At 39.3% G+C, this 16,325-nt stretch overlaps 1 protein-coding gene across 5 annotated transcripts in view; it reads right to left on the bottom strand.

Moving 5' to 3' along the window:
* The window catches only part of LOC126335175 (uncharacterized), a 224,843-nt gene that overhangs the window by 196,891 nt on the left and 11,627 nt on the right, over positions 1-16,325 (bottom strand). For all 5 annotated transcript variants that reach the window (XM_049998169.1, XM_049998163.1, XM_049998165.1 and 2 more), the window contains exons 3-4: positions 9,038-9,153; positions 1,564-1,608 (exon numbers count right to left, since the gene is read on the bottom strand). In XM_049998169.1, the coding sequence (XP_049854126.1) occupies positions 1,564-1,608; positions 9,038-9,153 (161 nt within the window). The remainder of the gene's footprint in view (positions 1-1,563; positions 1,609-9,037; positions 9,154-16,325) is intronic.

Here is a 16,325-nt window from a genome sequence, read left to right as displayed (position 1 = left end):
ACAAAATGACAACACAGGAATTACACTGGATAATCTAGAATATGTAATACTCCCTTCACAAAAAGTAGTGGAAAGTACTAATATAGCAGAGGAGCAAACAAAAACCTCTGCAAAGGTCATAGAGGTTGACATCAGTGCAGAGAAGAGTCAGATGACAACCTACCAGAGCACATTTAGCATCACATACATAATGTAATGTAGTTTAAGACTGTTTAAAAAGCTTTATATTTGGCATCTCCTCCTTCCATTTAAAAGTACATTCACAAAATCTTATAAATTTAACATTTTAGGTTAATGTGCACAAGAATTAATGGTATAATACAGTAATGTGATGTAATTTAAATTCCTGCAGTTAAATTAAATGTACATTCTTGACTTCCTTCCATATCCCCAAGACAACAGTCCATGGGATCCATGTAATGTATTGTAAGATAAGGTAATGTAATACAATTGAGGTGATGTCTTATTCTCTGCCATTGATCATTTGCTAGCAAGTTCCTAGCTTTCACGATGTGGCCGTATTGTGTTTTCCTGTGTAGAGCACTTCTTTCAGTTTCATTATCATTCATTCATAACATTCAAATGCCCTGTAAAAGATGTTGACTTTCATTTTCTATGACAAGTCTCACTTTCTTCCATAAATAATATTCTGCAGAATTTATGCTTAATATTATCAGTAAGGAACTTGTAGATAAGTGGTCACAAATATAGCTTGTTTTTTGCTTCATATTACACAAACAGCAACGCACCCCCCCCCCCCCCAAAAAAAAAAAAAAAAAAATTCAGGACAAGATGGTAAAATGACTTCCAAGCGCAAAAATGTGCACATTTACGCTATGAAATGTCAAAACCACATGACTCACTGCCACAATGGGGAGTTCAATAGCATGTCTATATCACAGATGACATAGTTGGCACAACAGTTCCAGCCACATATACAACTTGTGTGTCAAAAGTTGATAACACTGAGTGAATAATAATAATAATAATAATAATAATCATAATAAACACTGAGCTGTTCAGGTAGCTGCAAATCACAATGATTAGGAACCAGGTGTGGTGGCAGGTGACGACAGACTCACACGAAAAATTCCTGCAAAGCGAAGATGTGAAATGAGAGAGTTTCAGGAACTGTCTACGGGATCCTCATTCCAGTTGATTAGGTTGCCTGAGTCATGTTTCCACTGCAACCTTAACCTCAAAATACCATAGTGTTGTGACTGTTTCATAATCCAGCTGTGCATTAAAAGAAACTGTAAACTGAGAGTTGTAACTCACCAAAGTTACCAGCATTCTAGCACATACAATAACATTTTCCTGTAATATTACTAATGATATTTATTATGTACAGTGAGGAAAAAAAGAAGTATCAAAATTAGATATAATAAAATATTTGTACAGAATATTTCATTTTCTCTACCATTTAATATGTTACACAGATATCCTATACCACTCATAATGTACAGAACATAATTTCTTGTTATATCACATAAAATATTTTACAAAATACTAGACTCATCAATGAGCAGAATGAATGTCAGAAATTTCAAAACAGCAGCTTACCTCAGCAACACTGCCTATGCTGTGATCTGGAAGATCCCTCTTTGCCTGTAAGCAAGTGAAACAACAAATTCCAGCCATTAATATACAAAATAAACAGAACAATGACGATGTAAATAAAACAGAAAGAAACTTCCACATGGGAAAAATATATTAAAAACAAAGATTCCAAGACTTACCAAGCGGGAAAGCGCCGGCAGACAGGCACATGAACAAAACACACAAACACACACACAGAATTACGAGCTTTCGCAACTGGCAGTTGCTTCGTCAGGAAAGAGGGAGGGAGAGGGAAAAATGAAAGGATGTGGGTTTTCAGGGAGAGGGTAAGGAGTCATTCCAATCCCGGGAGCGGAAAGACTTCCCTTAGGGGAAAAAAAGGACAGGTGTACACTCGCGCACACACACACACACATATCCATCCGCACATACACAGACACAAGCAGACATATTTGTCTGCTTGTGTCTGTGTATGTGCGGATGGATATGTGTGTGTGTGTGTGCGCGAGTGTACACCTGTCCTTTTTTTCCCCTAAGGGAAGTCTTTCCGCTCCCGGGATTGGAATGACTCCTTACCCTCTCCCTGAAAACCCACATCCTTTCATTTTTCCCTCTCCCTCCCTCTTTCCTGACGAAGCAACTGCCAGTTGCGAAAGCTCGTAATTCTGTGTGTGTGTTTGTGTGTTTTGTTCATGTGCCTGTCTGCCGGCGCTTTCCCGCTTGGTAAGTCTTGGAATCTTTGTTTTTAATATAAATAAACAGAACATGTTGTTTAAAATTTTGGTGGAATGTCCTCTGTTTATCTTATGGTCTACTGATAGAGTGACACACTTGCCATATGAGTGGTATTATGGACATACAGATAAGTATGGAAAGTTGATCTCAACACACTGCTGTCCCTTCAGTGTTAATCTGAAGGTGCTCACAATTGCAAATTACAATATTTATGCTGAATTACTTTACATTAAAACCAACTTAAATGATGTTGACACCAGAGAGAATATTATCATCAAAAAGAAAGGGACAAATTTTGCACTGATGTGCCAAGAGAAAGGTTGACAGGAGCCAATAGCTCTCTCAAAATAGCATACATGTCATTTTTAACAAATTAGCCTTAAATGTGTGGTCATATTCAATGAGCACTTTAATTTTAAGATTTATACATTGTTGCTGGAACATATATCCTTCTGAGTAATGAAAAATGCCAATTAACTCATGTTACACTTACTTTTAAGATAACAGATATAAAAGCAGTTTATAAGAATTTTCATTTCCAAATATTCTTACAATCCGTAGCTAGTTTGATGATGAAATCTACTTCACTGCAAGAAATCCAGAAGACTTGCGTAATATTCACATTACTGTTTAATCCTTTACAGGGTAATCAGTACGGAGAAACTAATTTACATCCCTGAAAATTGACTGTTACCTTTCTGAAGAATGAGACTGTGACGAAGCAAGCTAGGATAACTTTAATTCCCCTCTTGTTTTGCCATCTGCTTCCTTAAATTCGTTTTGTTCCTTTTAACTATTTACCTTTAGCATACGTGAATATAATTTTCATTTTCATAAAAGAGAAAGACTGGCCTTCATTTTTAAAGAATATATCACTGGATTTAAATTTCTGCTTAGTTTTATGTATGTAATTGATTTTCTAATTTATTCTGACTATGCGTTGTTATAAGGCGAAATCAGTAATTGTGTCGTAACTCAAATTATATTGTTGACATATAAAAAAATATAAATTCTGTACTAATTATAAACATTTGGAATACAAAATACTAGTAATCTTAAAGTATCTATTTGGCTCTATTCGAAAACATGTTAGCAAAACCAGCCCTAAATTAATACCAAAGTAATTAACAGTTTTGTCAAAAGTATTGTTTGTGTAATGATATTTGTTAATTTCATAATTTAAATAAATAATTTGGCCTAACTCTTGCAGTAAAAGAAATTGTTAAAAGGAAAGAATTTTTTGATGTATTCAGTTAATTTGATGAGTTAAGTTTTAATTGTAATTTCTGTAAATTTAACTTCGAACAATGTGTAGTTTCAGCACTTATTATTGTGATGATATATAAGGGCTGGATTTTTGGTCATGACACAGTCAGTCCACAACCGAGTTTCAGACGAGAAACCTGGGTTGGTTAGAACAACAATAATGCTTCTAATGTGGAATAAGAGTTAAACAATTAGGCCGTGTGTAAAAACAAAAACAGTGTCTGCTCCATATGCTTGTAGATGTTCAACAGTAAACTCTTGTAGCAGTATGTGGATGTGCACCTGCTAACTATTAATTAGGCTTATGCAAAGTTAAACAATAGTCCACTGGCCAAATTAAATGTGTATATGGGTGGTTGTGAAAAGTGAAAGTAAAAGACAGTGAAACACAACTGAGCATCTGTCAGCTACATCATTTACCGTAGCCAGTGTCCAAATTACAAATCCCATTTTTCAGCCAGTGTAGCAACACGGCATGTCGACACCGAGGACGAAAAACGAAGAAAACAAAGCAGGCAGAACCACCACAAGACTGACTGCCATTTTTCTTTCTGTACGGGGCATCCAGCTTTTAACAAATGCTTAGATTGCTCTTTCATTATTGGTATAAAATGGTGGCATTATCTCTCAACCACAATAACAAAGAGGCATATGAAACAATTGGAATAATTTTATGTTGTTGTTGTTGTCTTCAGTCCTGAGACTGGTTTGATGCAGCTCTCCATGCTACTCTATCCTGTGCAAGCTGCTTCATCTCCCAGTACCTACTGCAACCTACATCCTTCTGAATCTGCTTAGTGTACTCATCTCTCGGTCTCCCTCTACGATTTTTACCCTCCACGCTGCCCTCCAATGCTAAATTTGTGATCCCTTGATGCCTCAGAACATGTCCTACCAACCGATCCCTTCTTCTGGTCAAGTTGTGCCACAGACTTCTCTTCTCCCCAATCCTATTCAATACTTCCTCATTAGTTATGCGATCTACCCATCTAATCTTCAGCATTCTTCTGTAGCACCACATTTCGAAAGCTTCTATTCTCTTCTTGTCCAAACTAGTTATCATCCATGTTTCACTTCCATACATGGCTACACTCCAAACAAATACTTTCAGAAACGACTTCCTGATACATAAATCTATATTCGATGTTAACAAATTTCTCTTCTTCAGAAACGCTTTCCTTGCCATTGCCAGTCTACATTTTATATCCTCTCTACTTCGACCATCATCAGTTATTTTACTTCCTAAATAGCAAAACTCCTTTACTACTTGAAGTGTCTCATTTCCTAATCTAATTCCCTCAGCATCACCCGATTTAATTTGACTACATTCCATTATCCTCGTTTTGCTTTTGTTAATGTTCATCTTATATCCTCCTTTCAAGACACTGTCCATTCCGTTCAACTGCTCTTCCAAGTCCTTTGCCGTCTCTGACAGAATTACAATGTCATCGGCGAACCTCAAAGTTTTTACTTCGTCTCCATGAATTTTAATACCTACTCCGAATTTTTCTTTTGTTTCCTTTACTGCTTGCTCAATATACAGATTGAATAACATCGGGGAGAGGCTACAACCCTGTCTCACTCCTTTCCCAACCACTGCTTCCCTTTCATGCCCCTCGACTCTTATTACTGCCATCTGGTTTCTGTACAAATTATAAATAGCCTTTCGCTCCCTGTATTTTACCCCTGCCACCTTTAGAATTTGAAAAAGAGTATTCCAGTCAACATTGTCAAAAGCTTTCTCTAAGTCTACAAATGCTAGAAACGTAGGTTTGCCTTTTCTTAATCTTTCTTCTAAGATAAGTCGTAAGGTCAGTATTGCCTCACGTGTTCCAACATTTCGACGGAATCCAAACTGATCCTCCCCGAGGTCTGCATCTACCAGTTTTTCCATTCGTCTGTAAAGAATTCGCGTTAGTATTTTGCAGCCGTGGCTTATTAAACTGATAGTTCGGTAATTTTCACATCTGTCAGCACCTGCTTTCTTTGGGATTGGAATTATTATATTCTTCTTGAAGTCTGAGGGTATTTCGCCTGTCTCATACATCTTGCTCACCAGCTGGTAGAGTTTTGTCATGACTGGCTCTCCCAAGGCCGTCAGTAGTTCTAATGGAATGTTGTCTACTCCGGGGGCCTTGTTTCGACTCAGGTCTTTCAGTGCTCTGTCAAACTCTTCACGCAGTATCGTATCTCCCATTTCGTCTTCATCTACATCCTCTTCTATTTCCATAATATTGTCCTCAAGTACATCGCCCTTGTATAAACCTTCTATATACTCCTTCCACCTTTCTGCCTTCCCTTCTTTGCTTAGAACTGGGCTGCCATCTGAGCTCTTGATATTCATACACGTGGTTCTCTTCTCTCCAAAGGTCTCTTTAATTTTCCTGTAGGCAGTATCTATCTTACCCCTAGTGAGATAAGCTTCTACATCCTTACATTTGTCCTCTAGCCATCCCTGTTTAGCCATTTTGCACTTCCTGTCGATCTCATTTGTGAGACATTTGTATTCCTTTTTGCCTGCTTCATTTACTGCATTTTTATATTTTCTCCTTTCATCAATTAAATTCAATATTTCTTCTGTAACCCAAGGATTTCTAGCAGCCCTCGTCTTTGTACCTACTTTATCCTCTGCTGCCTTCACTACTACATCCCTCAGAGCTACCCATTCTTCTTCTACTGTATTTCTTTCCCCTATTCCTGTCAATTGTTCCCTTATGCTCTCTCTGAAACTCTGTACAACCTCTGGTTCTTTCAGTTTATCCAGGTCCCATCTCCTTAATTTCCCACATTTTTGCAGTTTCTTCAGTTTTACTCTACAGGTCATAACCAATAGATTGTGGTCAGAGTCCACATCTGCCCCTGGAAATGTCTTACAACTTAAAACCTGGTTCCTAAATCTCTGTCTTACCATTATATAATCTATCTGATACCTTTTAGTATCTCCAGGGTTCTTCCACGTATACAACCTTCTTTCATGATTCTTAAACCAAGTGTTAGCTATTATTAAGTTGTGCTCTGTGCAAAATTCTACTAGGCGGCTTCCTCTTTCATTTCTTAGCCCCAATCCATATTCACCTACTATGTTTCCTTCTCTCCCTTTTCCTACACTCGAATTCCAGTCACCCATTACTATTAAATTTTCGTCTCCCTTCACTATCTGAATGATTTCTTTTATTTCATTGTACATTTCTTCAATTTCTTCATCATCTGCAGAGCTAGTTGGCATATAAACTTGTACTACTGTAGTAGGTGTGGGCTTCGTATCTATCTTGGCCACAATAATGCGTTCACTATGCTGTTTGTAGTAGCTTACCCGCATTCCTATTTTCCTATTCATTATTAAACCTACTCCTGCATTACCTCTATTTGATTTTGTGTTTATAACCCTGTAGTCACCTGTCCAGAAGTCTTGTTCCTCCTGCCACCGAACTTCACTAATTCCCACTATATCTAACTTTAACCTATCCATTCCCCTTTTTAAATTTTCTAACCTACCTGCCCGATTAAGGGATCTGACATTCCACGCTCCGATCCGTAGAACGCCACTTTTCTTTCTCCTGATAACGACATCCTCCTGAGTAGTCCCCGCCCGGAGATCCGAATGGGGGACTATTTTACCTCCGGAATATTTTACCCAAGAGGATGCCATCATCATTTAATCATACAGTAAAGCTGCATGTCCTCGGGAAAAATTACGGCTGTAGTTTCCCCTTGCTTTCAGCCGTTCGCAGTACCAGCACAGCAAGGCCGTTTTGGTTAATGTTGCAAGGCCAGATCAGTCAATCATCCAGACTGTTGCCCCTGCAACTACTGAAAAGGCTGCTGCCCCTCTTCAGGAACCACACGTTTGTCTGGCCTCTCAACAGATACCCCTCCGTTGTGGTTGCACCTACGGTACGGCCATCTGTATCGCTGAGGCACGCAAGCCTCCCCACCAACGGCAAGGTCCATGGTTCATGGGGGGAGGGGAATAATTTTAAAACAATAAAAAATTGGTGAGCAATTTGTTTTAACATTTGCTTTTGGTCAGCATTTGACAAATATTACAGAAAACCTTTTCACACATTATGCTTTATATATAAAGGGTTGAAAGGTTTCTTAAGAGACACCTACATTTTCCTTTTTTCTCTCTCTTTTTTAACATCACCTCACCCTCTGTGAGTCTGCGCTCTGCCAATGTATCAACCCATTCTTCCCCTTTCCCTGCTTTTCTCCTTTTCAAACTCCCCATTTTTTCCCTCACACCTCACCTCCCAATGCTGCACCTGGCAGTCTCTAGTCCCCACACACACCATCAAACAATGCTCTTCTCTCCCCCCCCCCCCCCCTCACCTCTAGCCCGCTATCCCCTATCCCTCCTCCTTCCCCACCCCTCTCCATATCACTACTCACGTGACAGTCGCATTCTGATCGGAGTTGCCGGTGGTAGCAGCCATGTGTGCATGAAGTGTGCTTGCTTGTATAAATGTGTATGTGTTTTTAAAATAGAAAGAAACTTCCACATGGGAAAAATATATTAAAAACAAAGATTCCAAGACTTACCAAGCGGGAAAGCGCCGGTAGATAGGCACAATGAATAAAACACAAACACGCACACAGAATTTCTGTGTGTGTGTTTGTGTTTTATTCATTGTGCCTACCTACCGGCGCTTTCCCGCTTGGTAAGTCTTGGAAGCTTTGTTTTTAATATATTTTTCCTATGTGTATGTGTTTTCTTTGATGAAGACAGCTTTGGCTAAAACCTACAATGTGTAACAGTCTTTTCGTTGTGGATGTCTGCAACACAACAGGTGTGTAGGAATTTTTGATAAACCAACAGTTTCAGTTGTTTTATAAAAATTTAAATGCAGATTAACCAATATGGTGCACCCTCGAATGGGATGTACGTCACGAAGATAATCTTCAAGAAAGGCACAACGATTCAATTCAGCTGCCTGTTTTTACCTGCCAGAAATGAAGAAGCAGACTCTTTCCAAACATTAAGCAATTTTGGGTGAAATTCCAATGGTGATAATTAAGAAAATTATGATGGCATGGTATTTCTGTTTAACCATATGAATGCAATACACACAACATGGCTACTTTGAAATTGCATGGAGAAAAAAAATTAAATTTGATTTACACAGTGGTCAACATGCATCAACCCAAGAAAAAAAAAAACTTTATTGGAACCAGTTCCATCTTTTTCCTACCCCACCTCAGCCCCACAGTGGATTCAGTGACACAAATTCAGATGAGGCACACCAAATGGAAGAAATGTTATGCAGCTAAAAAAAAATTAAATATATGAAAAATTTTAACTCCTATAGTCAATGGAAATGATTTCAGAACACCAAGAAAGGATTTAAATTAGAGTTCCACAGATGGAAGTCTAAATTAAGTTGTTCTTAATACGTACAGTGTTTCACCAATGTATCCTTTCTCCTTCTTCCAACAGTGTTTTACTACAGTGATACTTATTTAATGGTTTTTTTACCTCAACCATACTTATTACACCTTCCAAGCTTCTACACATTTCAAGGCACTTCTTCAAGCGGACTTGAAAAGGTTCTTCAGATTCTTCTTCTTTTCGTTTCTTCTCCAAAGCTTTTTCTGTAATGTTGTATATTAATTACTACATTAACAGACTGTCCTGTTGGTTCTTGGTAGAATATTTTATACATTACAAATGAAAAACTACATGATGCTACTATAATATTCTACAATATTCATTATGTCAAAAACTACTACTCAGTTCATATGCCATCATCAAGTACAAAGCTGCACGGGGTAGAAGTGAGGTCTAGGGCGTCTTGTCACAGTCCACGTAGCTCCCCCCATTGGAGGTTCGAGTCCTCCCTCGGGCATGGGTGTATGTGTTGTCAAGGTCCCATAAGGTCTTATCACAAATTTTTTACAATCAAGTACAAAGATAATATTTATCTTTGTTCTGACAATGGTGTAACAGCCAAGAACCAATTTATAAAATAAAAAATATAGTCTCTTTTGTCCATAAATTAATTACTGAATTGAGACAATTCCTGTGAGTATGAAAGTATATGATAAAAGATGGAAAGAGTAAAGATAACAACTCACCATTTAGTTGAGACACTGATTTGCTGACAAGCACATAAACAAGACTGAGAACATTGCTGGCTTTCACACACACACACACACACACACGACTAAACTGTGCTTGCACTGCATCTTGTGTTGTGTAAGATGGAATCGATGAGAGGAGAAAGCAGGGAGAGGGAGGGGGGGGGGGGGGGGGGGGTTGAGGAAGCTTGGCTGACGAGTGGGAGGAAAAGGTGGGGCAAGGGGCACTGAATAGGAATGTTGGCACCAGCGAACTCATTTGGTTGCAGAAATGAGAAGCTGTGTGCAGTGCACAGTATCATGGAAGAGTGGATTAGGAGGATGACAGAGAGCACAGGAAAAGAGAGACTGTGGAGAGGAGAGTGTGAATGCAGAATGAGCATAGTCAGGGTCATGGGGCAGAGGTGGAGGTGGGCGTGAGGCGGGAGATAGCACTGAGGCCAGCCCCAACCCACCTCTGCCCCATGACCCTAATGTCACTCACCCCGTGCCCCCTACTGTCTGTCTCCCCCAGCTAGAAGCCACCCTCCCCAAGCCTCTTTTCACCACTTGTCCACTCCACCCAGCACAACCAAATAGCCTAGGCTAACTGCAGTGCCATCACAAAGCAGTCAGCCGTGATAGGTGGAACAGAATAGAATCTTTATTGTCACATAACACGTCATTTACAGTCATTTGATTGAAACATTGGTGACTTATCAATGAATACAGTTGTATGTCCACATCCATACTAATATTAGAAATCCAAAAACTCTGTCTGTTACGCTTTCACGACAAAAATGCTGAAACGATTTTTATAAATTCTGGTATGGAGATAGCTTGAATACTAAAGAAACCATTGGCTACTTTAGAAAGTTTTGTCTTTTTGAGTATTACTAACATTTTCAAATATGGCATACATGAGTAAAATGCAGATGATGCTGGCCCTATGGTCAGCAACTATTAGTGCTCTAGATTATTCCATAAAAGTACAAATCCAATGTTACTGCGCGCATGGTTTATGATATTCAGTCCTTACACCACTTGACATAGCTGGAGAGTTTTGGTGCAGATACAACAAGAAAATTGGACGGCAAGCCTGAGAAGCATATTTAAAATTATAAACATTGTAAATGTAAGTCTGATTTACTGCACAGTTCTACAAGAGCTCAAGCTGCAAAAGTTACTCAACTCCAACAAACCTCGGAGCACTCTCACATCTGCCAGAACTTGGATGCAGAACGTCAGGTGGCGTTAACAGCCAGAGAGACATTACAACAATCACAAGCCCTTCAGATTTTAAATCCTGGGCATCACGCATCTCTTACGCTTCAAAGTGCTTGAAGAATCACAACGATGTGTCATTTAAAGGCTGTATGACAAACAGAGAATCATATCTTTACGAGTGTGGAATGCCGGTTGCTTTTGGTGGGGCTGCATTTGATTATGATCTATTAACTGTCTATGTTAGTCATCAATTAATCATCAAGGCACAATAACCATTAAAATGAAACAGAGAAATAGTTGTTATGTGTTGCTCTGGAGGCAAAGTTTCACATCCAGTACTAGGTGAGCCAGAGAAACCCTGCTTCTGCATGAATGTAATAAATTGAGACAATTCAAATATAATTAGAAAATATAAAACATGTTTTCAGATTTGACATACATCAAAATAACTCAAATCATTATGTACCTGCATACCGGCACTGCATAAATTTTTTATATGTATGTCTCTACAGCACTATTTACAAAGACATCCCCTAAACTACTAGTTCACTTATTCACCATCACTCATCACAATAAAACTACCGATATGCAGGAGAAGCATAACAGCTAGTAGGTACATATAAAAATAGTATGTATAAGAAGCATGTGTACGCATGTTACAACATAAAAAACTTAATAGGTGTCACATTTCTTCTTAAATCTTTCTCCACCGTTATAACACATTTTTACATATTTTTCAATGTTTGCTTCTCTAGTTTATAAATATGGGTACATAAAAAAGAACAAATACCTCCATTAAAATAGAACACACATATACACGGAGATTATAAGGTGGAAAAAAAATTAATATCTCCTACTCATCTTCCTAATTTATAAAATCTTCTACGCTATAACAACATAAGATTTTTAAGTACTTTTTGTTTGTTTTTGTGGTTCTAACTTGTAGTCCTTGAACTTAGACCGTAATTTAGTGTTAAGCTTCAAATTCATGTGGTAATACAGGGTATTTTCAAACCACCTAAGCCTGTGACAAAGTAACTTATAGTCTGGTATATGTCTTGTTCTTTAAGTAGGTAAAAAAGAATTTCCTTCTAAAAGACATGGATTTTTTAGCTTAAAGAGGAATATTTCATATATAAACATACAAGAAATTATCATTATGTCAAGGTTTTCCAATAAAGATTTGCATGACTGCTGACTATTTGTTCCCACCACAGTTCAGATTATTTTTTTCCGTAGCTTCAGTATACTGAGGAGGTTTGCACAATGGATATAAAATATGCATGATAAAGAACTTTTTTAACAGAAAGAAATCTCAACTCTGCAGCAGACTGTTCACTTATATGAAACTTTCTGGGAGATTTAAGCTGTGCGCCAGGCCAAGACTTGAACTCAGGACTTTTGCCTTTTTCTTATAAGCTAAATAAGTTACTTTATTTAGAACTCTCATTGCATAACCAAAACTGTTTAATTGCTTCATTAAACAATCCATGATCAGACCATGACAAGTTTTTGCTTATAGTAATGCCAAATATTTAACAGAGTTGGCAGTGGTCAATTCATTGCTCTCACAATTTAACTGCATGCCACGTAGATATATTTGTGTTTAAATATGTGTATTCAATCAGTTCTGAAGGACAACTTGTATCAAAGCCAGTGACGTTTCCCATCCTTTTTACATTGCTGTTAATGACTTGCTGCCTCAACTGCTCACGTGAGTTGTTGCTTTTACTTTTTTATTATTTAAATACTACCACAGACTTTAAATTAGTAAGTAGCAGAAGTGCAAACTGACAAAGCAGGATGGCTAATGCAAGGCTGCATAAGCTGCACGAGTATGGGGAATATAGATGCAACATGTAGGAATATTACAGACAGATATGGAGAAAAGACAAGCACCTTAATGGGAATAGAACTCAGATGGCAAGAAGAAGAGAAGTCTGAAAGCTGGTACAGAAGGGATACACAAGAGAAATGGATGTGGTGACAATATAACAAAAAGAGAAGATGAAATAAATGAGGATGAGATGGGAGATACGATACTGTGAGAAAAATTGGACAGATCTCTGAGAGATGGAAGTCTCTTAGAGCAGACAACATTGCCTTAGAATTACAAACATCCTTGAAAGAGTCAGTCATGGCAAAACTACCACAACTTGAATGCACAGTGTGTAAAGACAGGTGAAATACTTTCAGACTTCAAAAAGAATTTAATAATTCCCATTCCAGAAAAGGCAGGTGCTTTCAGGTGTGAATATTATCAATCATCATGGCAGCAAAATACTGACATGAATTACGTACAAAAGAATGGAAAAACTGCTAGATGCTGACCTCGAGAAATGTAAGTTGGCATTCTGGAGAAATGTATAAACACATGAGGCCGTACTTACCCTATGACTTATCTTAGTTGGTAGGCTGAAGAAAGTCAGACCTATGGTCATCCCACTTGTAGATTTGCAGAAAGCTTACGACAATGTTGACTGGAAGACACTGTTTGAAATTCTGAAAATAGCTAGTGTAAAATACAGGAAGCCAAAAGCTATCTACAATGTGTACACAAACCAGAGTGCAGTTATAAAAGTCAAATAGTATGAAAGGGAAGCAGTAGTCAAGGTTGTAGCCTCTCCCAGATGTTATTCAACCTGTACACACTGCAAGCAGTAAAGGAAAACAAGGAGAAATCTGGAAATAAAACTAAAGTTCAGGGAGAAGAAACAAAAATTTTGCAGTTTGCTGATGACATTGTAATTCTGTTAGAGTTGGAAAAGGGCCTGTGAGAGAAGTTGAACAGAATGGACAGTATCTTGAAAACAGTTACGAGATATCAACAAAAGTAATAGAATGTAGGTGGATTAAAACACATGATGCTGATAGAATTATATCAGGAAATGAGGTACTATAAATAGTATATGAGTTTTATTATCGGGACAGCAAAATAGCTGACGACGTCACAGAGACAATGCCAAGTGATGTACCGCATCCCCATGCAAAGCCGACAAATGTGAAACAGGAAACAAGAAGCGAAACCATCTCACATCTAACAAGCTGCACACCCAAAGAACTCCACTGATTTGAAACAGTGAGGGATTGATCTACAGGAGTCTCTCTGCTAAAGATGAAGCTTCACTGCTGCATCCATACCAGATGACTTAAATAACAAAGGAACTAAACCTACTGTTATCAAAGAACATAGTGTGGCACCACAAAAGAAAATATGCGGAGGATTGCAAATCTAGCAGCAGAATATAAGGCTCCTAAAAACAAAGAAAACTGCATCTAAGTAACATGAAAAACAAAGAACATGTTAATGACAGAGAATAAGAGAACAAGGAAATTTCAGATAGTTTTATGTACAGTCAAGACAAAGAGGATGACAGAAACATCATTTCTCACAGATCAAATAGTAGACAACAAAGTATGGATGACTCAACAATTAACAACTGTCTGTCTTGTTTTGTTTTAGGGCACAAAAACAACTGTGGGTCATATGCACCCAAGTCAAAACTACAGAACATGAAGATAGAGAGGAATTAAAAAATGACTACACATCAATCCCAATCGACATAAGAGAAGACAGGTAAAAACAGGGACATGGAGAAGCGGCTATAAAACACACCATACAGAAACGGAGGTCCAAAACTAAAAATTAAATGGCCTTCGCTATATTGGATAAAACGTAAAACATAGTCGACAGCCTGTGCATCCTTCGATAAAACAGCTGATAACTCGGATGGAAAACCCAAGCAGGAAAGTAAACGGATGAAAAATGGGCATTCCAGCAGGAAATGGCAGACAGTTAAACCTTGGGTGCAATGTGCACAAAGTGGTAGGAGAGCGCCACTTAACAAATGGTGATGGCTAAAAAGGCAGTGCCCTATACACATCCTAGTTAAAATGACCTGCTCCCAGCAGGAGGTCTGAGAAGAAGTCGTTCAAGCCGCTGGGAGAGGCTTAATAATATGGAGCTTATTCCCACAAGGAAGGACCAATGGCAATACCAAAGGGACACCACCTCCTGACAGATAGCAACACAGAGATCATCGGAAGGAACGTAGAAACTAGTGGACTGATGTACAAGAACTACAGCCTTGGCAGCAATGTCACCAGCCTCATTTCCTGGCAGACTGACATAAACATCACCATGCCTCCATCAAGAGTGAGCAAATGACAGTTTTCCTGGACCCGTTGCACTAGGGGATGTGAGCAGTACAGTGCACAGACACTTTGAAGGGTCTGAGCAGGAGACACAAACGAAAAGCCTGTGTCACCAGATGTACTCCATGACCTGATACTGGGCGAAGAACTTGGCTGTAAATACTGAGCAATGTGCTGAATGCCGATACCGAAAAACATTGGTTCCAATGACGAAGGCACACCCAACACCATGGTCAGTCCGAGAGACATAAGTGTACATAAGGGTACTATCGCAAAGTTCCATGTGAAGGTCGTGAAATTGAAGGCACTAGAGTGAGGATGGAGTACCGTCCTTAGGAAGCGAATGAAGGCCAAGGTGAACGTGGGCTGCCGCATGAAGCCAAGGAGGTGAAGGGTTCACACCCACTGGGAAAGTTGCAGGTAGTGTGAAATTAAGCCACCAAAGCAAGTGCCGAAAGCGGACTCCAGGAGGTAACAGAGAGGAGGAGCGTGCGCCATACTGGCAAACAAAGGAGTCATTGAAGAAGGAGGCATAAGATGGGTGGCCACGCATGGCTGAAAAACGGCATGCACACCTGCTAAGGATAGTCACAGTAGTAGGACAGTGGTAGTTCAGCAGCTTCAGCATGTAGGCTCTCAACCAGGCTAGTGTAAAAGGCACCAGTGGCGAAACGGATGCTATGATGGTGGATAGTGTTGAGACGGCATAAGAGGGACGGACATGCAGACGAATAAACAAAGCACCCATAGTCTAGTTTCGAACAGACAAGGGACTGGTACAAACGGAGGAGAGTGGTTCCATCTGCACGCCAGGAAGTACCATTCAGGACACATAGGACACTGAGGGTGTGCACACAGGTGGGGTGGGAGTCAGCAAACGAACAGCACATGGGAAATACACAAGTAAGTGTCAGAAAGAATGGACCACTCGAGACACTGGGCAAGCTGGGCTGTGCAGAAGGATAGATCCAAATGGGAATAGGTGTGTGAGGAGTCAAAAAGGAATATGAGTGCTCCTCTGTTAGGGCAGAAGAAGTTAAGCCTAAGTTGATTACGAAGGGTAGCCAAGAGGGCACCTCTCTGAAAGGTTCTTGGAGAACCCCAAAGGGGACGATGTGCATTCAAGTCACTGAGTAGCAGAAATGGGAGAGGTAGCTGGCCAATAAGCTGGAAGAAGTCTGCCCTGGTGTCATCGAACGATGGTGGGCTATAAATAGTACATGGGGAACAAGTCAGGTGAGGAAGGTAAAGGTGAACCACAAGATCTTGAAGACTGGTATCCAGGGAGATAGGTTGACTATGAACATCGTCCCATATGAGCAGCA

This window comes from Schistocerca gregaria, chromosome 2 (assembly GCF_023897955.1).
Source record: "Schistocerca gregaria isolate iqSchGreg1 chromosome 2, iqSchGreg1.2, whole genome shotgun sequence".
NCBI lineage: Eukaryota > Metazoa > Arthropoda > Insecta > Orthoptera > Acrididae > Schistocerca > Schistocerca gregaria.
The sequence above is the reverse complement of the archived record's forward strand: the minus strand, read 5'-3'. Positions and strand labels throughout refer to the sequence as shown.